This window comes from Oryzias latipes, chromosome 15 (genome assembly GCF_002234675.1).
Source record: "Oryzias latipes chromosome 15, ASM223467v1".
NCBI lineage: Eukaryota > Metazoa > Chordata > Actinopteri > Beloniformes > Adrianichthyidae > Oryzias > Oryzias latipes.
This window is the reverse complement of record NC_019873.2, coordinates 15534605-15556204: the sequence shown is the minus strand read 5'-3', so window position 1 is coordinate 15556204 and position 21600 is coordinate 15534605. Positions and strand designations below refer to the sequence as shown.

The 21600-nt window shown below is 35.5% G+C and overlaps 1 protein-coding gene across 2 annotated transcripts in view; it reads left to right on the top strand.

The window, feature by feature from the left end:
* Positions 1–5780: 5780 nt before the first annotated feature.
* The window catches only part of anapc1 (anaphase promoting complex subunit 1), a 42968-nt gene continuing 27148 nt past the window's right edge, over positions 5781–21600 (top strand). For both annotated transcript variants that reach the window (XM_011484270.3, XM_011484269.3), the window contains exons 1-24: positions 5781–5979; positions 6555–6794; positions 6952–7116; positions 7329–7368; positions 7972–8069; positions 8227–8309; positions 8530–8603; positions 8679–8824; positions 8894–9048; positions 9421–9546; positions 9704–9922; positions 10783–10878; positions 11048–11138; positions 12352–12417; positions 12542–12679; positions 12856–12999; positions 15010–15070; positions 16530–16585; positions 16782–16913; positions 17073–17147; positions 18179–18301; positions 19173–19342; positions 20677–20768; positions 21040–21188. In XM_011484270.3, coding sequence (XP_011482572.1) covers positions 6579–6794; positions 6952–7116; positions 7329–7368; positions 7972–8069; positions 8227–8309; positions 8530–8603; positions 8679–8824; positions 8894–9048; positions 9421–9546; positions 9704–9922; positions 10783–10878; positions 11048–11138; positions 12352–12417; positions 12542–12679; positions 12856–12999; positions 15010–15070; positions 16530–16585; positions 16782–16913; positions 17073–17147; positions 18179–18301; positions 19173–19342; positions 20677–20768; positions 21040–21188 — 2715 coding nt within the window. In that variant the 5' untranslated portion in view covers positions 5781–5979; positions 6555–6578. The remainder of the gene's footprint in view (positions 5980–6554; positions 6795–6951; positions 7117–7328; positions 7369–7971; positions 8070–8226; positions 8310–8529; positions 8604–8678; positions 8825–8893; positions 9049–9420; positions 9547–9703; positions 9923–10782; positions 10879–11047; positions 11139–12351; positions 12418–12541; positions 12680–12855; positions 13000–15009; positions 15071–16529; positions 16586–16781; positions 16914–17072; positions 17148–18178; positions 18302–19172; positions 19343–20676; positions 20769–21039; positions 21189–21600) is intronic.

Here is a 21600-nt window from a genome sequence, read left to right as displayed (position 1 = left end):
ACAAAAACAAAATATGCTTCAGTATTTATTTCTCTGAATAATGCATCATTTTCTGTCTGTTTTCATGACAATTTTGACTTATAAAATCAGACTTTTTTGTCCTCTTCTTCTCATGCAGTGACACATTCTGCATGCTCATCAGAGCTTCGGTCCCTGTAGCTTCCTGTAAACGAGCCCTTGTTTTTGGTGTGTGCGTGTGTGTTTGCCTGCAGTATGGATCAATTAGACAACCAGAGCTCTTCATTGCATCCTAAATTAACTAAATACATAAATACATTTGCCTTGGATTCAGCCCCATGGCAGACATTACGTACAGCAATGCCATCTTGCACATTTAATTGGAGCAAAGCACACACAAACACACACATTCACCACACACACATTTCCATCATTAGCTTTCATTACCCAGCAAATTTCTACTGAGAAGGCAGCAGTGTCTGGCTCTCATAAAGACCAATCACATTGCATCTATCTATCTATCTATCTATCTATCTATCTATCTATCTATCTATCTATCTATCTATCTATCTATCTATCTATCTATCTATCTATCTATCTATCTATCTATCTATCTATCTATCTATCTATCTATCTATCTATCTATCTATCTATCTATCTATCTATCTATCTATCTATCTATCTATCTATCTATCTATCTATCTATCTATCTATCTATCTATCTATCTATCCATCCATCCATCCATCCATCCATCCATCCATCCATCCATCCATCCATCCATCCATCCATCCATCCATCCATCCATCCATCTATCTATCTATCTATCTATCTATCTATCTATCTATCTATCTATCTATCTATCTATCTATCTATCTATCTATCTATCTATCTATCTATCTATCTATCTATCTATCTATCTATCCATCCATCCATCCATCCATCCATCCATCCATCCATCCATCCATCCATCCATCCATCCATCCATCCATCCATCCATCCATCCATCCATCCATCCATCCATCTATCCATCTATCTATCTATCTATCTATCTATCTATCTATCTATCTATCTATCTATCTATCTATCTATCTATCTATCTATCTATCTATCTATCTATCTATCTATCTATCTATCTATCTATCTATCTATCCATCCATCCATCCATCCATCCATCCATCCATCCATCCATCCATCCATCCATCCATCCATCCATCCATCCATCCATCTCTTGTAACACGTTCATTCTTTCACTGCAGACATTTTACCCAACAAACAGCCCCAGCAGTGATAACAATATAAAGGCTCCATCCCATTGAGCTGCTGTTGTGCATGCTGGGTCACCAGCACACCTGGATGAAGTGAAGTCATTGTTGATGTCATTAGCTGCAACCGAGCCTTTCTGCTCTGACATGTCAAAATGTGCTGCAAAAGCTCCTTTGCCATCGGAATAGCCTTACTTTTTTTTGGTTTTTTAAGAAAGGTCATTCAAAAAGAAGGACTGTGTATGGAGTTTTTTTTTTAATCTTGAGGTTTTTCCTTACTGTCTGGTAGTGCATGCATCTATAAATATTCTTCAATGTGCCACAAAGCAACTTATTATATTTGTTCTTCTTCTTTTCTGCTAATGTAGTATTTTCTAGAACAAATCCAGAAATATACGTTCATCGATTTAGTTTCTTTCACCTCAAAGATGCACAAAATATTATCACCAGCAGCCTTCAAGAGTGCACTCCAAGAAAACACAGGGACTAATGACAGTTTTAAATGGCTCTAAATGTTCATCTAAAAAAGAATCCAGAAAGCCTGAAGATTATAAACGACATATTGTGATTACGTAAGAGGCTAGCTACTCTTACCCTAAAATCCTTTTTCTTTTTCTCAGTTTTATACAAAATTGTATTCTGTTAGCCATACAAAAACAGTACAGTAACCATTGTCAATAAAGGACTGAGCTTAGACTGAAAGGTGGACATGTGGGATATGTCAATGGTCCTCTATAGTGACAAAACATCTAATCATTTTGACTTGCAGTGCCTACACAATGCCAAAGGGACGAAGTATTTTGGGGGCACTAACTGTTTAAATGAAAAGGGAATTTAGTTTTGACACATAAGTGAATTGTTTTGAGAGAGATATGAGCTTTTGCAGGTGAACCATGGTGTTGTGCCGAACCATCCACATTATTTTGGCAAAAGCACCAAGAGTGTTGAGAACGTCCGGTCTGCTTCAAGAATTGAGCCAAAGCAATTGAGAAGGGTCTTTGCCATTTTGGTGGCACAGACTCTTTCTTTACATGGGAAAGGAATTTAGTTTTGAAGCATGAGTGAAGATATATACAGTTTTTCTCAGTCGCTTTAGTACAATTCTCAGATCAGAATTGAAGTTTGCAAATACGTGTGTGCATTTCTCAAAACAATTTGTACAACAGCAAAACACTATGGATTTCTTGCAAAAGCCTGTAACTTGCTCAAAATCTTTAGTTCATCTCTCAAAACTAAGTCTTTGTGTCATTGAACATGTCAGTGCCATCAGAATGTCAAATCCTTGTGTCATTGTCTACGAACAAGACAGTCAAATTACTTAGTCATGTTGTCAATATAACTGTGTACTTTAGAGGGAGGTTCTGATGTAAACTATGGCTAAAGTTTTGATGACAATTATTGTAAAATGTAAGTTACACCTTTTTTGTTTGATTGCAAGAGACTGGTCAAGATTCACATTTACACTTTTATTGTTCATATTGTAATTTGTTGACAGACCATGTCACACCAACATAGAAAAAAAAAAACTGCAAACAGTAACACAAAGGGAAAAAAAAGATAGGACAATATTCTGTACAACAGTACATGCAGTGCAGTAGGAATTGGTGTGGTCTTCCTACACCTCTTGTCGTTCCTGTATGTTAGGCCACAAATTCTCATCCACATCACAGCGAATATCCTCTCTTGCAATGCAGCCAAACATGTTTGTCACATTATGACAACTTGGTCAACCATTTTGCAGTTAATGACTTATACGATGAACTAATGACTAGGTGTTCTGAGGAGTAAGACTATTGCACAGTGAACTATATAATACATTTTGATCAACATGACATAAACAATTGATAATGTAGGAAAGAGCAGAGGATTGTACAGAATCATTTGCATGGATGTACCAAAGCAATTGCAACTTGTTCAAAGAAGTGAGAAACTGCTTATATGATGTTCACAAGTGACATCATGATGTGAAGATTGAACAAATAGTTTTGGGAATTTCATTCTGATCTGAGAATTGTACTAAAGCGACTGAGAAAAACTGTAAGATATCGGGAGATATATTAGATTTTGCAAGTGAGCTATAGTGTTGTGCTGAACTGTAAGACTGTTTTGCCAAATGATCTTAGAATTTTCAGAATGTAATTTCTGTTTCATGAAATGAGCCAAACCAATGGAGAAAAACTGTAATATCATGTCATGTGGGTACATCAACTGAATTTTGTGGAAAGAGTTGAAGCCACACATTTTCAAAAATCCCCCTTGGAGCATTAAGGCATTTCTCGCAAATAATATGAATCTCATTACCAGAGAGCAACTCAGGACTTCAGTGCGTCATTGTTTCTCACAGATGCTTCCATGTGCCTGCAGTAATGACATCCAAGCACCTGTTATGGCACAATGACCTCACTGTAAAGAGCCTGCAGTGAGGTAAGTCCAGTGTCATGGCTGCTGCTGTACATCATAAAAAATAGAATGAATTTTTATGCATAAGTAGCAGAAAAGGTATTTTTAAAATCAAAATTGAACCATTGTTTTTGCCTTGTTGATCTCCTAAAGTAGCTTATTTACTTTAGTTATTCTCAACAGATGCTCAGGTTTCAGCATCTTGATAAGTCAAAACAGCTGGAAGTTCATTAAAAAAAGGGGCCAACTCATTCTGAAACCATGAGTGTTTTTTATGATGAGGCTTGAGGTGAAGCCCTTTTTAGTTTTGTAATAGATTTAATTGGCAAGATACCCTGCCACTTTGTCTTATTCTCACCCTGGCAGCTACACTCCAGAGAGCTCCTCTCATATTGTCTGCAGGAATAAACTCAGTCAGGTAATATCTGGTTGTCATGTGACATTCATCATATCCAAGAGCTCCACAACCACACACACTCCAGCGCTAAGATTTTTCATTGTGCTGAATATGACTTCATGATAACAAATGGTTCGCAGCAGGGCTCTCAACTCTCAACTGGTCATTCCTTTTGGTCATACTTTAATAAATTTGTTGCACAACATGACTCTTACAATATTTTCATTGTTAAAGTTACTTTACTTGATTTACTTTGGAAGTGTTGGCTAATCAGAACATATACACTTTGTATTTCCTCTGATCCATGAACCAAAAACATGTTTGTTTATTGTCAAAGATAAGAGGCTTCTGCCGACAAAATGGAAAGTTTGAATAACTTTTTCACATGACACTCTTCATAATCCAGACTACGGAAGAAAATTAGTTTTGAAATAAATCCGTTGAGTTATGGCAAAGAGCATAGTGAAAGCTATATGCAGAAGTAAGAAGTGAGCATTTGTGAGCAACAATATGGTGTCAGACCTAGAGAGTTTAAATCAGATTACGTCTTTGCTTTTAGGATGCTGCTGGAGAAGTACAGAGAAGGTCAGGAGGAGCTGTATTGTGTCTTTGTAGATCAAGGAAATGTCTGATAGGGTACAAAACATTTAGCTGTGGCTTGTATGAGAAAATCTGGAGCAGCAGAGTAGTATGAAGAAGTTTTTCAGGATATGTATAAGAGCGGTAAGGTGTTTGAACAGAGGAGTTCAAAGTTGAAATGAGTCTAAGCCAAAGATCTTCTTCAAGCCCCTTCTATTTGTTGTGGTGACAGACCAACAGATGAGTTTAGACAGGAATCTTCATGGACCATGATGTTTGCAGATGACATCCCATTGTCAGTGCAGGGAGCAGGTGGAGGAACGTCCATGTTTGCTCTTGAAAGGAAAAAAAGTCAGCCCAAGAGAGTTTCTGTGTGTAAATGAGAGACTCATGTGGACACATTAGGTTACAGGGGAAAGGTGGGAAAGTAAAGGATTGTGAGGAGTGGTGGAGCGATGAATAGAAAGTCTTGTGAAATAATGAGTAATCAGTTGGATTTATGCAATTATTGCACAGCTTAGTTTAGTTTTTTTAATTCACCACTCACATGTTAAACTGCTTTCCTGCATTGAAACATAGAACATTTGATTGTTATGATTTGTTTTACCTTTTATAGATTAATTTAAAATCAGCCCAAAATATTTTGAAAACTATCTGAAATGAGGGTTTCTAGAACTTTTTAAAGAAAACAGTTAAACTTTTGAAGTGTGATTTCCTTTGTCTCCTTTATTTATGTAATCATAATTAAAAAAAATTAAGGAACATTTTGTCTTACTGTCAAAAAACATATGTTAATTTGTGAATGTTGACAAATTTAATTTTTTAAAGAAAATCCATCGACACAAGACCTACACTTCTCACTTAACTGTAATTTGGTTGTGCTACTCAACTAATTAGTTTGATTCAGTGATTATTTAGTTCATTTACAATTGATTTGTTATTGTTTTTATAAGGGATATTTTCATTTGGCCAATCTTAAAGGGTGCTTAAATAAATCTTTAAACCACAAATTTGTGCTGCAATCTATACCAGTTTTCAAGTAAATTATTTTACTATTATTTTGTATCTTTCTCATTCATTTTCAAAGCTCTTCTGGTTCAGAAAATAATTTTGACTAAACTTTATTTAAAAAACAAAATAGAAAATGCTCTTGCTCGTCCCTTTCTTGACGCTGATTGGCTGCGTCCGGCCGGAAGAGGAATCTGGGACCGCAAAGATGTCCGCGCATGTTTGAAAACTTGCGGTTGCCTAAATCCGTACTTTTGTAACTCAACCGGCTCGGTTTTATGTTTGTACAGGTAGCGATATTGTGCTCAAGAAAACCCCACAAAAGGAAAAGACGAGCACTCCACTGCAAGAGCCAGACGATTCCGTATTATCAGGTTAGCTGCTAAAATTTCTTCCAGAAAACTCAAAGCTAACGGAAGCTAGTATTAGCTTGTGTGCTACCAACAGAGAATATGCGAAGCGTTCAGCATGTTTTCTTACCTTTATTAGCTTAGGTTGCAGTGGAATTATTTTCAAATCTGACATCTTAAAGTCACATAAATAATCTTTTTACGTTGCAATAAACAGGTTCATTAAAAACCTTGTTTGTTACGTGAAACATTTGTGTCCAGCTAATCATGTAGTTGTTTTGTAACAATGCCATCTTTATTCGTTAGTGTTATTAATTAGCTTTTAATCGAGGTCGCATTACTTTATATACATATGATTTATGAATATATTAAGTTGAATGATCACGATAGTCTTTATAACTGTACTTTGTCAATTTAATCTGACAGTAAACAGTTGCAGAGCTCAAATTATTTTTATTAGGGTTTAGTAAAATTAACTACACCCCAATCATCTTTATCTTGACACATTTTTTAATACATTTTATACTACTACTACTAATAATAATAATACTATTAAAATAAAAGAAAACTTACCTTTTTTCACTGTTTCACTGTCTCAGAAATAATGCTGAAATCTGGAACTCATGTCGGAAGTCGTGTATGAAGAGACAGCCACGATGATTGCCGCAGGGGAATTGCAGTCGTTTGTCCCGTTTGGCCGTGAGCACTGTAGGAACCATCCAAATGCTTTCAACCTGCAGCTCAGAGAGCTCCAACCTGCCTCCGAGCTCTGGTCATCAGATGGTGCCGCTGGCCTGGTAGGCTCCCTGCAGGAAGTTAGTCTGCAAGAAAGAGAGAGGGTGAGATTGAATGGTCATCCCTCTTTTGCACTTGTTCAATTTTGTTAATTTTATTAATATTTTAATGATTATATTTATATAGTTCTTAACTTTGCACCAATTGAATTTATAATATTTCATGTTTTGTGCATCTTAACTGATGTGATGTAAATAATAGGAACACTGGCAATTAAGAAAAGGCAGCACTGGTTTCAAAGAAGATGATGTGGAGTTTGAAGAAGAGCTCTATGCGGCAGGCAATGTGGTTGTTTGGAGCAAAGGAAGTCGGACACAAGCCTCCAGTGTGTACAAGGCCTTCACTGTCGATAGCCCAGTGCAGCAGGTCAGTTACTTAAGTTATTTCATGACCAATGATACCAACCCTTTAGCAGGTGTTTTAAACTTTGTTAAATAATATTTACATATTCTCACAACATCCAAACTTAACTAGCAGTTTCTGTCAGGTATGCACACAAACAGATGTAATTCTTGTCTAATCTCTCTGGTGTGGCCTTTTTAAATTTTGGGGTTAATGCTTTGTTTTACTGTCTGCAGGTTCTATGGTGCAACTTTGCAGTTCCTCACAGCACTGATGGTACTGTATCATTAAAGATGTTTTTTTTTAAAGACCCACTCCGATCATATTTTAATCTATTGTGTTTCCAGTTGTCTTTAATTATGATTATGTTGTTTTTAGTAAAAAAAGAAAAAAAAAGAAGAAAAAAAACTGTCATTTTTTTGGACATACGTAGTTCATTAGAAATTAGCATCTGAGTTGTGGGGGGGACTACTGGCACTCACAATGTTTTCAATAAAGAAATGCCCAGGAATGCATTTTTGAGCTTAATTTTCTTAATATAGGTCTTCCATCGTCAAAACAATGCCACAAGAAGATGTTTCATTTCATTTTCATTTCATTTCATTTTCATTTCATTTTCATTTCATTTTCATTTCATTTTCATTTCATTTTCATTTATTTATTTGTTCCTTTCATGAAAATTGATGTCCAAATGTTTACATGTTTGTCTCACATATTGAACATTTTCATGATTAGAAGGGAGCAGAATTGAAGAATACAATTCTTATGTTAAAAACATTGAAAACATAATTTTCATCAGGATAGGTCTTTAAAGGCGTGCCTTTTCTGTTGTGTCAATATTCCCATTATTATGCAAACTAAAACCTTTTTTTTCTTCAGAAGAAGATTTTGAACATACAGTGTGTATCGTCCAGAGCAGCTGTGTTAACGTTCACAGTGTGACTGGAAAGGATTTCCTCTCACCACTGCCTTTTCAGGTGAGGGGTAGACTTGCCTTTTGGGTTAAAATCATCAGCAATTTAGCAAATTATTTAGATTTATACGTTGTTTTTTTTAAATTAACTATGCATTACAGTAGTTTTAGGCAGATTTTGACGAGTTAAATTTTGTATGTATTTCTCATCTTCTCTCCAGGTATCAAACGCTTGGGCAACACAGTTTGGTTTGTTATTAGAGAGGAAAAGCACAGCAAACGACACTCAACTTGGCTCTCCTGGGTAATGAATGCACTGCACACTCAAAATGTTTAAATGCACAAGCTTAAGGCAAACAGGAAAAGAATGGTTATCCAAACACCTACACAAGCTGTTAGATTCAAAATTTCAAACGATGTGTAAAAAAGCCTTTAAACTGCAGAATACTCTGAAAACGCAGGCATGCACTTCCATCTTTCTTTGCTGCTGATTTTCTCACATATAAAGGTTTTTTGTCTTACAGAGAAGCTTTGCCTACATTATTCAGCATGCTACATCCTCTAGATGAGATTGCACCAGTGGTGTGTAGGTCTGGAGGTAGGTAAACACAATCTTAACTTGTTTCTCTCCTCATTTCTTAAATCATGACTTATTTTAACACAATAATTGCAGGCTTGATTCAGGGCTCCTGTGTACAGTATGCATGTGACTCCACCATGAAGGTCCTGTTCACTAGCAGCCAGCCCTCTATGGTTGTATCCTACGACCCCATGCAGGGAACACACTCTGTCTGGGCTTTGCGGAAAGTTACACACGATGTAAGGGATCTCTCTGAGATTCATGAAAACTGAAATCTGTACTGCTACTAATTTGACTATTTTTATCAGGAACGTTCTACAGTCTTGAGATATCCAACAGAACCAGGTGGGACACTGCTGGGTCTAATGGCTTCCGGATTCCTCACCTCTCACTTGCGTAACACGTCTCGCCTTGATTCACCTGGTGGCTGTGGGGCAGCTGGCGGCCCAGGAACAGGATCAAGGTACAGAAAAGGAAATCATGGAAATACCTCAGAAACTTTATGCAATCTTTTTTGTGTTTTTGACATTTTGTTTGGATTGACCATCTTTTTGAGCAGTACTTGGATCTGAGTTTGAAGTGCAGCAGGTTGTCTTGACCAATTTTACATGCTGATGCATTGATTTGCTGCCTTGTTAACATTTTCTGTTGGAGACACGTGAACAGGTGTATCTTATGTTGTGGTATCAGAATGGAAATTATACGTTTGTGGTTTTGAGGCAGATCTTGTTTTAACTTTGATGATGAAAATTAAATAAATTTTCTAATGACAATTTTTTTTTATGTTTGACCCTTAAAAGCATGTCTAATTTTTCTTGTTTTGCTGTTTGTCCAGTTTTGCTGTTGGCTCTCCTTTGCACTACAGCATTCTGCACAGTCATCAGAGCAGGATTGTGACATCTTCACCTGGAATACACTCCAGAGTACATTCCCCAAACATTTCCAACATGGCTGCATTAAGGTGATTGAAACTTAATTTTGGATGTATTGGTCAGATAATTGCTGATGGGGTAAACGTTAAGCAAGTATTCTTACAATAAGGAAGTCAAGCATGTTCCCATGTGTCTGACTTATTTTTGTTAAATATTTGATTATTTCTCCATGTCCTTTCATCTCAGCCGTGCCCACTCTCCAGGGATGGCAGCTCCGTCCTTTACGGGGGCGGCTCGATTCAGCCAGTCCTTTAACAGCCCAAATTCCAGGGGGCACCATGGCTGTTTACCCTCTCCTAACAGCACTTTGAACGAGTCAATGCTGGTGCCGGAGATGGAGCCCATCATACCCAACCTCTGCATGGAGCAGCTGTGGAGTGAGACTGTCACTGCAGGCTGTCACAGGTAAGAACAGCAGTGCAGTCTTCACATGCCTTTAATTAATTTATGGCAATGACTGCTACTAGTTGCAATTCTTAAGTGTATCTTAAGTGTATCTTTTTCTTCTGATGGATTGTTTACTATTTCTTAGTAGCTTTTTCCAGATGCGGATTCCTCCTAAACATAAACTCAAGGGAAAATACCTCTCTCTCTCTCTCTCTCTCTCTCTCTCTCTCTCTCTCTCTCTCTCTATCTATACATATGTATAATGTATATAATTCAATTACCATTACATATGGTAACTCTCAGACTATCATACACATACATTTTTTTAAGTTAAACAAATTTTAAGGGCAAAAGATAGATCAAAAATAAGTACAGTGTTCTCTTGTTTATCATGGTGGTTACGTTCTAAAGATGATGTGCTATAGGTGTATGCAAAGTAGGATTATATATGTTTTAAGGCTGTAATACCCTTCACTACACACTGCATTTTTCTAAGACAGACATTAACATTTTTACTCTTCTTTCTCGTTTAAACTCTCAAATTTCAAACCTTTGTGTTTGAAAAATGCAACTCTGGCGAGTTGAACACATTCTGAATAGGAGACAGAGCATGGAGGAAATTGATTGACAAGGCCTACAGCCAATCAGGATGGAGAACACAGTTTGTTGTGGAATAAAGAGAGCTCGCAAAAGCACATTGTAAAAAAAATCTGTGAAATAGCGAGAAAAGTGAACTACAATAAAGCGAGGGAACACTGTAACAAGCATTTGTCTTCTATCACAACCTTTTTATTTTCCTCTATAGGTTCTGGGTTCCTTTTGTAGCTGTTATAGTACAATTATGGTGCTGTTGTCTCAAATGAATAATCCTTGTCCAGGGAGATGAGCAGCCAAGCATCCAAAGTGTTTATTACTTCTGACCTCTGTGAAAACCACTACCTCTGTTTCCTGGTGGAATCTCATCAGCAGCTCAGGTAAACAAATACAACTTTACATCCTAAAGATTTTCATTGCTGTTGCACCTTAGAGGCAATTTTTTGAGAAAATGGTAAAATACAAAAATGTTTTTTGATTAAAAATGAATAACTTCTGTAACATCCTTCCCCTAATCAGGTATCTTTCATTTATCATTTTTTTCCACAGATGCGTAAAATTTATTGAAAGCAACGATTCGTCTCAACTCATCTTCCCCTTCGTCACAGCAATTCCTGCCAAGGATGCAGAACCTTTGGAGGTATGAATTCATATTTTTTTAAAATTTGAATTAAATATGATCAGTGTTTGCACCTTCTTTTTAATGTATTTTTCAACATGTGTTATACCTGCTTTGTTACTGACTAAGGTGAGGGTATTAACATTCATGCTACGGTACTTTAAAAGTGAATAAGATCACCTTTGTTTCCTGATCTGATGCTTGGTTTGTACTTCAACAATTCTTCCTAATACAGCACGAGCCCGTGCCATGTGGCCTGTAGAAAACATCAATAAAAACAGTTCTACTTTGGTTTTGATGGAATGAGGTGAAAGGGTTTAAGTAATTTATCCTCAATTTTTGATTAGAATTTGTAACTGTTGAAATTCAAAAGTTGAATTGGTTTTGACTAAACCAGGAGTCTAAAACCTTTAACACTAATAAAGGAGCAATTTAGGCCACTTTCTCACTAAAACCCAACCAGAACCAAAATCCTGCTTCACCATTAAAAATTTTTTAAATTCTTTTGTAGCCAATTTATTTATAAAATAAAGCTTCTAAATATAAACAATAGTTACATTTTAACAATGTTAGACTTTTTTATATATAAGACTTTAAAATTGTTTTACTTTTGAAAGTAGCGCGTACAGGTTCCTTTCAAAATAAAATACACCCAGTGTCAAATAAGATCCTCCTGCTGCTGCAGATTTACTTGAATTAAAAATGCGAAAAAGCGAGTCCAACATGGTATTTTCTTATTTTTATGACATTGGTGTGCTGCCATTCTTTTATCTTTGTTTACTATAGAAAACAACAATGACAGTTAGAATTCTTAAAAAACATCTATACATATAAATACAATTACAGTATGTATTTTAAGAACTTTTCCTCTGAATATTAACTAGATACTGTTGTGCAGCAGAAAATAAGATTGTGCGCTGTTTGTCTATTCTAATTATAAATCAATTCAATAGTAGATTAAACCTTTTAACCAGTTATCTATCTGACATGTTAAAAATCTAAGCACAAAAGGCAAAACTTAATTAACCAAAAACAAATTAACCAAAACTGCAGACCCATTATTTGCATTTTTCTTTAAAGCCAAAGAGCCACAATAAGTGGATAAAAGAGCTGCATGTGGCTCTGCATGTATATGTTTTAGACCCCTGAGCTGAACAATCTGCATTAAAGTGTTGATAACTAAGTTAGATTGTTTGACTTTCTTTGAGAACTGCATGTTCTTTTTCATCCTCAGAGTATAAATGCCATGTTGGTTCTGGAGGCCTGTGGTAGCTTGGTTCTTTACACAGGAATCACCAGGGTAAGTGTTGCTACATGATAGCAGTTTAATACAAAGATGCTCACATATGAACCGTTCCTTTAAATCATTGAGACGGGATCTCTGTGTTGTGGTCTTAAGTTTGGTTTGGTTTTGTGCCCCCTAGGTCAGTAAAGTGTTCGTCCCTGGCCTTCTGTCACCTTCTTTCAGTTTAAGTAGCCAGACCCCCCATCTGAGCACACCTCTGGAAAATGTTAGCACACCTGCTAATTCCAGCCACAGACACATTCAGAGACTTGAAGAGGTACCAGCTTATGCTGCAATTTTACTGTTTGGTTTTGCCAATATGCTTTTGGATTTTTTTCTTTTAAGTTACGAATTAAAGTATGGAAGTTTGATTAATCTTTTCCTTTATGTATATGTTATTTTCTCTGAAGTCACTAAATATTATTAAAATGGTATGATGTCTGTTTTTCTTAGGACAACATGCCTTCACCCCTATCAGATGGTAGAGGTCCAAACATCAAACACCATGAGGCTTCATTTTTAGAAGATTACATCTTTCAGAAAGCTACACCTAACATTCAAACTTTGCGGGATCCTGTCTTCAACAGAGTGACTCTGGTAGATCTGTTTTTGTTGTTTGGATTAGTATAAAATCATTTATTTTTTATTTTCTTTAAAAAATCTTCCCTCCCAGAGAGTTTAATTAATTACGGTAGTTCTCCTATTTTCTAAAAATTGCCAAATAATATCATTAAGATCTTAGAAACCAAGCTATGCATTACTTTTACTTTTGAAATAATTCTATTAATTTTCAGACAAACTTTTGTTTGTATGGAAAGAACTCCTAATTACTAGTTACTTAAACTAACCGTGCTTTGGTCTGTTTGTAAAACTAGTTATAAGATCTGCTTTACTTAACTATCGGTTTTGAAATTAAATTTGAATTGATTCAGTATTTAGTCAGACTTCCTCAGGCGAAAACAAGACAATGCAAGGCTGTATTTTTAATTGTTTTATTAAATGTTGTTATTTTAATTTCTCATTTCATTTCAGATGTAGCAATTTAATTAAGGAAGAAGTAAAAGTAATGTAGAAGAGAACAAGAGACATAAAGAAATCAAAACAATTATTTTTTCAAATACATTTCTATATCTAGTTTCTTTTTTTCTTTATTTTTATTTTTATCTTGATGTGCCATGGGGAGTTGCATAGTTGTCTATCTATTAAAAACTTAAGTCTATTACTTTTCATAGCTTTGTTTATATTTCTTAAAAGGATATAATTTATTTCCAAATTTAGTATTTGTTGCACTCATCCTATTCAGTTAATTGTTATGTTCTGGAATAGAAATGTTTAACTGAGGTTGATCCTTTTTTTCTTCATAAACATGTACATATAAAAAGTATTTTAGTAGTAGTGAAAATTAGACTATACCAAAGGAGGGGAATTTCCCATATTTTTTATTTTACAACCTACATAAAACAGTAGTTTTTCAACGTTTCCTCTCTCGTCAGCACCATGTGTCACGTGCACATTCATGTGAAATTCTGACCAATTTGTGAATGAGAACCAGGAAACAAATCAGTGTTTGTGGCCTCTGGGTTCGTTGAGTCATTATTCATTCCTTAAAGCCCCAGGACCGTAGAAAATGACGCTGACACTTCTTGCTCGCACACAAATTGCCATAAAATCTTCAGTGAAAAACTGTCAAACAGTCTTCAGGCTTTTGCTCTTTTGACTCTGTTATTTGCCATCTCTTTGAGGCATTGACACATCAATCTGATGACTAATTGTTGCCAGTGCAACTCAGTTGGGATTTTCAGAGCATGGAATTTTTGCAGATGGATTCATTCGTTTTGCTTGGTTTAAATTGCCGGAAACATAAAATGTTGACACTTTAGGATCCAAAGTGTCCTTTCTGTAATGTTAGGACGAATTAATTTGGTTCTTTATTTTATAAACATCCACATTTCTCATTAAATAACCCAACTCTCTGCTAACTTTTAGCATTGCTCTATTATTCACTGAAATATGTATTTTAAAGTAGTATCACACCAGAAATTTATAAATTCAGTAAAATATCCCCTTTGGGTTGTTAACAGTTTACCGTAGTTAGAACAGTTATTACTTTGTGATAAGAAATTATCATTAAGCTTCTTAAAGCAAAGAAATGAACAGCTATAAAATCAGTGAAACTACAGCTGGGGTTACCAAATGGGTGGCCAAATGAACTTTATGTGCAATATTTTTCCATAATTATGTCTTAAATAAAATCTTATTTCAATTGTTGTTTCTGTTACCTTGTTAAAGATTTATTTTACACATAAATGTTTTTTATAAAAGCCTTGACTACTGTTTTCATGCTGTGGTATTCCATCTGCCATCCAATCGGATAGTTTCTTACACAAGACATTTCATTTTTCATGTCACAATTGGAAAAGGACAATTGTTTAAAATCAAATTGAGGAAGGAATAATTCAATTTAGCTGCTTTGGTTACGGGCTGCACTTTTAAAAAAGCAGAATGCTGTGACATGCTGCTTGTAGAAACTAAATTATCCTGTCATGACATTGTTATAAATCTGAAATATTCTTGGCAAACTCATCTGCGTTTGTGTGATGTTTCAAGGAACTGAGCAGTGGTTCGATGCTGAGGATCTCCATCCCTGAGATTGCCACGTCTGATTTGGGTAAGCGAACACCCACGCTGGGAACACAGATGTATTTTAGACTTACTGGTTTTTGTTGGTTGGGAATGGTATCTGTTGTTAAAATGTTTAGTTTTTCCATGTGACCACACACTTACATGACTGAGTCACAGCACTCAGGTCATTGAAATTAGGTTTGAGAGCCGCTCTGTGTTTTCAAAATGACGTATAACCCTGTTATATTGAGGATACCCTTAAAAGCCTCTAACACACAAACACAGATGTGCATGCACCAAACCATTATTAATGATTAATGCACAATCCAAGTGTCCATATCTCTGATAATTTTCAATTAACAAAGGACTGTCACATCTTTTACTGTTAATTATTAATCATTATTACAAAAAAAGAACGTTTTTGCTGTTGTATAGTTTTTGGGTTTGATGAAATGACTTATATTTTTGGTAATGATCACATGTTGTTGTTTTTATAGAATAGGTACATCCTTTATATTTTGAAATGTTCACCCGTATCTGAATCACTGTTACTCTCTTTGGGTGATAGTTTATCAATGGATTATCTTTATTAAACACTGTGATGTGTGCACATCTATGTGTGTGCACTCTAGGCAATTTAAAGAAAAATAATTGAAAAAGCATATACACAAAGATGGTAAAATCACAATTAAATAAATGAAAAGATACTTTCTATGGTTTGTACATGCTCATTTAAAATCTTTCTTGGTCACTTTGAGTTGTTGTCTCTGCCATCCTTACATTCTTCTTAGACTTGCCAAGCACTGTGCCTCATTATTTAGTAATCGATCGTGCGGATGAACCTTCCTCCCTTTAATTAAATGGCATTTATCCACCTATCCCTTGACCTTTCCTGCTTTGGGCGTCTAATTAAGATAGCCGGGTAATGTGGACTACAGAACTGATTGGTCAGAGATGTAAGGGGACATAGGTTGTCTAATTATTCTTGTGGAGATAATTTTTCAATTTCCTTTTTTTGTTTTATCTCAAAGTTAGGTTTAGATTTTTTGGCACAACTGAATGGATGTCATCAAAAACTGTGTATTCTAAAATCTCTCTGTGTATATAAATTCTATGTATATTTATTTATATATTCTAAATATTTGTTATTTATTATGGTATTTTCAATTTCTGGACATATAAATCCCAACTTTGAATGAATATAAATTAGGTACCATTAACACAAAATCTGCAATGGCTAAGCTTTAAAATAAGATGTGAATGACCATTTTTGAAATGAGGTGGCAGAAAGTCACACCCTATCTGGATGGATATTTGGTTTTTTGGCTTATAACTTCTATATTAACACTAACTTAAAATTCAAATCCCTAAAGTAAACAAACTGCATTTTTAGGAAAGAAAACTGAGTATTGCTGAAACAAACATAAAGAATCCTATAAACCTAAAGTATTTGAATCTGTCTGATTTTCTGCCAATTTTTTTTTTTTGCTCTGAATGTCTTTCAGTGAGGAACTGCCTTCAGGTGATTCGCTTTATTCTTCCCAAGGAAGTAGCCATGAAGGTCAGTGGAATTTGAGTTGCTGCAATACTGTTGACTAAAATGTGTTTTTTGGTCTATCCTGAATCATCAAAACTTCCACTGTGCATAAAATATGGAGGAAAGAATTTTTGTTTTCTGAAGAACTTAATGGTTCAATAAGCTTTCCTTGAGGAGTGTGTTTTTGGGTGCTTTGCTAACTTGTATGTAAAATATGCAGGTTTTGGTAAAGTGGTACAACATCTACAATGCCCCCGGTGGTCCCAGTGCTCATGCAGAATGGAACCAGTTTGTCACATGTTTTATGGCGTTGATGGGCTACAACACAGAACGCCTTTCGTGGACCCAGCATGTGAGTCAGGCTTTTTTATTTTGTTTTAATCTCAATTGGCTTTCAATGCTGTGAGCATATCATATGTTATTTGCAGCTGGTGTACCATAAGTCTAATTTCATCTGTTATATGACAGCTTGTGCCTTGATCATCTTCTTTGTGCATTGCTCTCTTCCCAGCTGCATTTTGAAGTTCCTCTTTCACCTGTGATCGCAGCCAAGAAGGCTCGACCTTCAGACGGAGGATCTGATGAGGTTGGCCACCAAACTGAAATCCTATATATGACACTAGATTTACATTTAAAGTACCACACCCACCATCTTTTGATCTATTGTAAAAGAGATCCCAGTGTTTTTTTTTAATATGATTATGCCGTTTTTAGCCAAAATAAAACACGCCTCTGCTGATATCCCATCATCCCTTTGTTTACACTCTCTCCTGCTAGCTCACAGACCCACACAACCCCAAGCTAACATTAGTGGTGCCGCAGAAATGTTGAGCAATATTGAAGATATCCAGATGTACAGTTTTAAGCTGGATGCCAGCTCGGTCGAAGAAAATTTAAGACGTTAATAGATGTATTTGTCTGCAATTGAATGCATCAGAATGTCATGAAGTAGAGAAACTGAAGCCTGCACATTTCAGTTTCTGGACTTTTTCAAACAGCACTTTTCCGTCTGCTCATGATTCATCCCTATTTAAATAAAGAAATACTCAGAAACTCAGTTTTAATCTTAAATTCTTTAGTCCTCCACCTTAAGAAAATGCTACAAGAACATGTTAAAAACACCAAAAACACGATTAGTGTTTAATGACTGCAGTACTATTAGTCTGTTAATCGTTAATAGGAAAGTGTAGAATAATTACCACATAATCACTGCCTTTTGTCAAAACTGCATTATAATATTTTGAAGAGAAAAAGAAAGTTTATCATCCTTTGATTTAAAAACCAGATAAGCAAAAAGGAGAGAATATGTTTTGACCATTAAAGTTAAATACATTAACTTAAAGTTCTTGTTCAGAACATGAAAAAAAAAGCATTTTTCAATTAATTTTATTTGCATTTGTGATTATTATTTGCATTTTTTAAATTGATATATCATACCCATTATGATATATTGTTTTATCTTGGTTTCTTTTTCATAAAGATTAACATTTATAACTTAATTTCATTTATCATTTGTGATCCATCTTCTTAATATTGTTTAGTTTTTTAAATTACAATTCTTTTCAGTTGTATTGTCTGAGAACTAATCTTATTACTATGTAACTGCTTTCTCTGTAGGACTGGGACTACTTGATGGCTTCCCATTACCACCAGCAGATGACTTCCCAGTCTGCTTGTGGTGCAGCAGAAACCAGCGGGGCTAAAAATAGCATCAGCACAGACACTGATAGCTTGTCCCCTGTATGTATCCATTCTTGGCAAATCTTTGTACTTTAATTGTATTTACGCAGTAGGATGGCAAGGTTTTTACATTTTTAGGGGAAAGCCATGAAGGAAATTGATTTACCGGTAGTTTGTTTCCCTTTTATTGTGTGGAAATCATTTTACCTCTTCTCTCATTTTTCATTTTTCTCCTGCATTGTTTTAAAATATTCTGAAAGTGGAATTACTTTAACCAATGAGAGACCTAAGAATGTAAGAAAAAACCTTTTGATTAGATTTTTATTTAAAAATCTAAAGTCTGTTGTTTTCAATTTTGCTGAATTGGTTTGAATCATGCAACAAGACATGACGCAATGCAAAATGTACAAACCTTGGTTTACACAATTAAAAACTTAATTTAAAACAAATAAAATGTAAGAAAAACATAAATAAAGATTAGGTACATATACACAACAACAAAAGAAGAAAGATAAAACATTTTGTTCTTGGTTTTTCTTATTTTTTTACCTATTGGTCTGATTTTTGGTGCCACTATTTATCACATTTTAAATGAGCTGTCATATCTACCGTACTTAATACAAAGTTTATATACATCTTTCTTATGGCTGACACCCTGAAATGCATCATATTTTTTGGAGTATAAGTCGAGGCTTTTTGCATAATTTTGCCCACGAACAACATAAAATTATTTATTCTTTATTTTCTTGTGTTTTGTTATATTAGACTGTTTCTTGAACTTATTCGTCTTTATCTCAAAGAAACAAATTTTAATATATATTTTCATGGTAGAGTTATTTAAATTTCAAAATGGTTGTATATATTTTATTGCTTTGTCCCCTTCTCCCATTGTTTATTTATTTGTTTCCAATATCTTCCCATTTTCCTTTAGGCATCTTCTCCCTCCAGTCAATCTTTTAAGTTGGATAGTTCAGCTCTTCTTTTCCCTCACATTCCGGCACTTTTCTACGTACTCCACCTGCTCTATCAGGAGCTGCAGCTGGACGAACTCCACCGTGCCAGGGCTGCCTCTCTAGTCTGCCTGCTTCAACAGCTTGCCAGGTGACTGCCACAGCTCTCTTCTCCAGAGCACAGAAACATTTGTTTCTCCTATTGCGGAGCAACAAAAATTGCATTTGGCAGGCACTAAACAGTGAATCAAGTGTTCAACTCCAAGTTTACAAACGAACACGGACACTAAAGAAACAACACTTCCGGTAACACGAAATGTTACCAGGCAGCGAGGGAACTGTGCAAGTAATTAAAACAAATACAGCCCGTTCAATTGTTCCCCTTACAACATTGAACTTTTGCAGCAACAAAAAAAGTGGAACATGGCTCATTGTTTTGGGTTTACTGTCACACAAAATCCCGGCTCTTTAGTGGGGCATGCTGTGAAATAAACTTCAACAGATTGTCAAGTGACCACTGGGACTGGTGATGATGATAAGAACACAATAGATGGAGTGGGAAAGTGAAGCACCCTTCAGGGTAATTGGCCTGTATTGTTGGTGTGTGGGTTGGCTGTGGATTTTTACAGTCTTTATTCACTTGTTAAAGATGGGGGGTTATTGTTATGAGTTCATGGCATGGGAGACATCATTGTATTTAAACATTGGTTTTATTTACCAACATCAACTTGCATAAACATGCAGAGCTCTAAATTGTCTACATTTGAATATATTTTTATTATTGTTCATCTATCCAGTTTTGCGCCTGCTGTGTCCGGTTTTAGATTTGTAAATTGACTGAGTTCTGTTTCAACAAGCACATCAAAAACATTTTCTCTTTCCATTTTAGCTTTAGTGAGACACAATATTCCAGTTGAAAACATGTAACTAGCAAAGATTTAAATCTTTCTGCAGCATTCTTGCTGCAGAAAGGTTTAAATCTTTGAAACAAAATAAAGTGAAAAAGGGTTAAAGACTTTGTCATCTAAGTCTAAAAGTTAAGCAACCCTTCTTTTGTTAATTTCTTGTAATTTTACAGCTTGCGGATACAAAGGGCTTATTACTAATACTGAATGCCTGCTTTTAACAAATCTTACAAACTATTCAGCTTTACATCAGTGGCTAAATAGTAATGATTCACTGGTGCTAATAACTTCTGGATTCTGTTGAAGCCAAAAAGAAAAAACAAACAAGTTAAATGTCACAGATGCTGTTTGAGAATGTCAGGCTATTTTGGGTTATTGTCGGTGGTCTGCTGCATCTTAGTGACCACTTGTTCATTCACAGACACTATACATCATCTGACATGGAGTAAAACTGATGTTTGTGTTAGTGGAATAAAAATAGTCACTCATTGACAATCTTTTCAATTATATATGGTTGATGGATGACCTGCAAAGTTCTTTTATTTTTGTGACACATGATTGTTTTTGTTTGTTATTTCAGAGACCTTCAGATGGATGAGTATCTTGATCTGTACTGGAGAGACTATCCATCATTAATCAGCTGTTTCACTGAGAGCTGTGTCATTGACCAGGGTAAGACGTACTAATGAGTGCCGAAGAAATAAAGATATTAAGTAAAATAAGAAATGATTAACTATCTACCATGCTTTCTTGTGCTTTTATGTATTAATTGTAGTTTTTATCAACAAAATTAAACCTATATGTGCGACCAGTAAGATTGTTTTCATACATTTTTTTGGAGTTGCTTAAGTCTTTGTGAGAATAAGTTTGTATTCATAACATGGAGCTTCTTCATGCATTATTTTGACTTTCTCTCCCTCTTTCTTAAAAAACTCCTCCTCAGCTCTGATTGGTCAGATGCAGCATCCGTCATCAATGAGTTCTGAGCCTCCATGCATTTTTAGCTGGCTTAGTAACTGCCTGAGAGGGGTGAAAAACCCTCCCTTCCCTTACCTGCCCGGCATCTGTCAGCGGACCAGGCTGTTGGTTCTGGTACGGTCAATGCGTCTTTGTTTTTATAAGCAATCAAAGAAATCCAGAAATCCATCCACTAGTGTTTCAGGAATGAATTAACATGTTTTAAAAACATGTATAGATAACACATTTTCAATAACCTGCTTTCTTAAAAAGCTCTTTTTAAGTAAAACCGGCTAGTGTTTGATTAATTAACTGATTCTATGGTTGTTTAGATTTAACTTGGTTAACACTGATCCTTGTTCCTTCTGCTCTAATGCTATGTTAACACCGGAACGCTCTAAAAAAAGAACGCTCTAAAAGCGCATTCTTGAAGATGCTTTTAGCAAATGGTGTTCACTCTGGACTGTCGCTACTCACTACTAATGCAAACACCTACAGTTGGAGGAGGCTTGGTGTGAAACGTTGAAGTGGTTCAAATCTTGCTCCA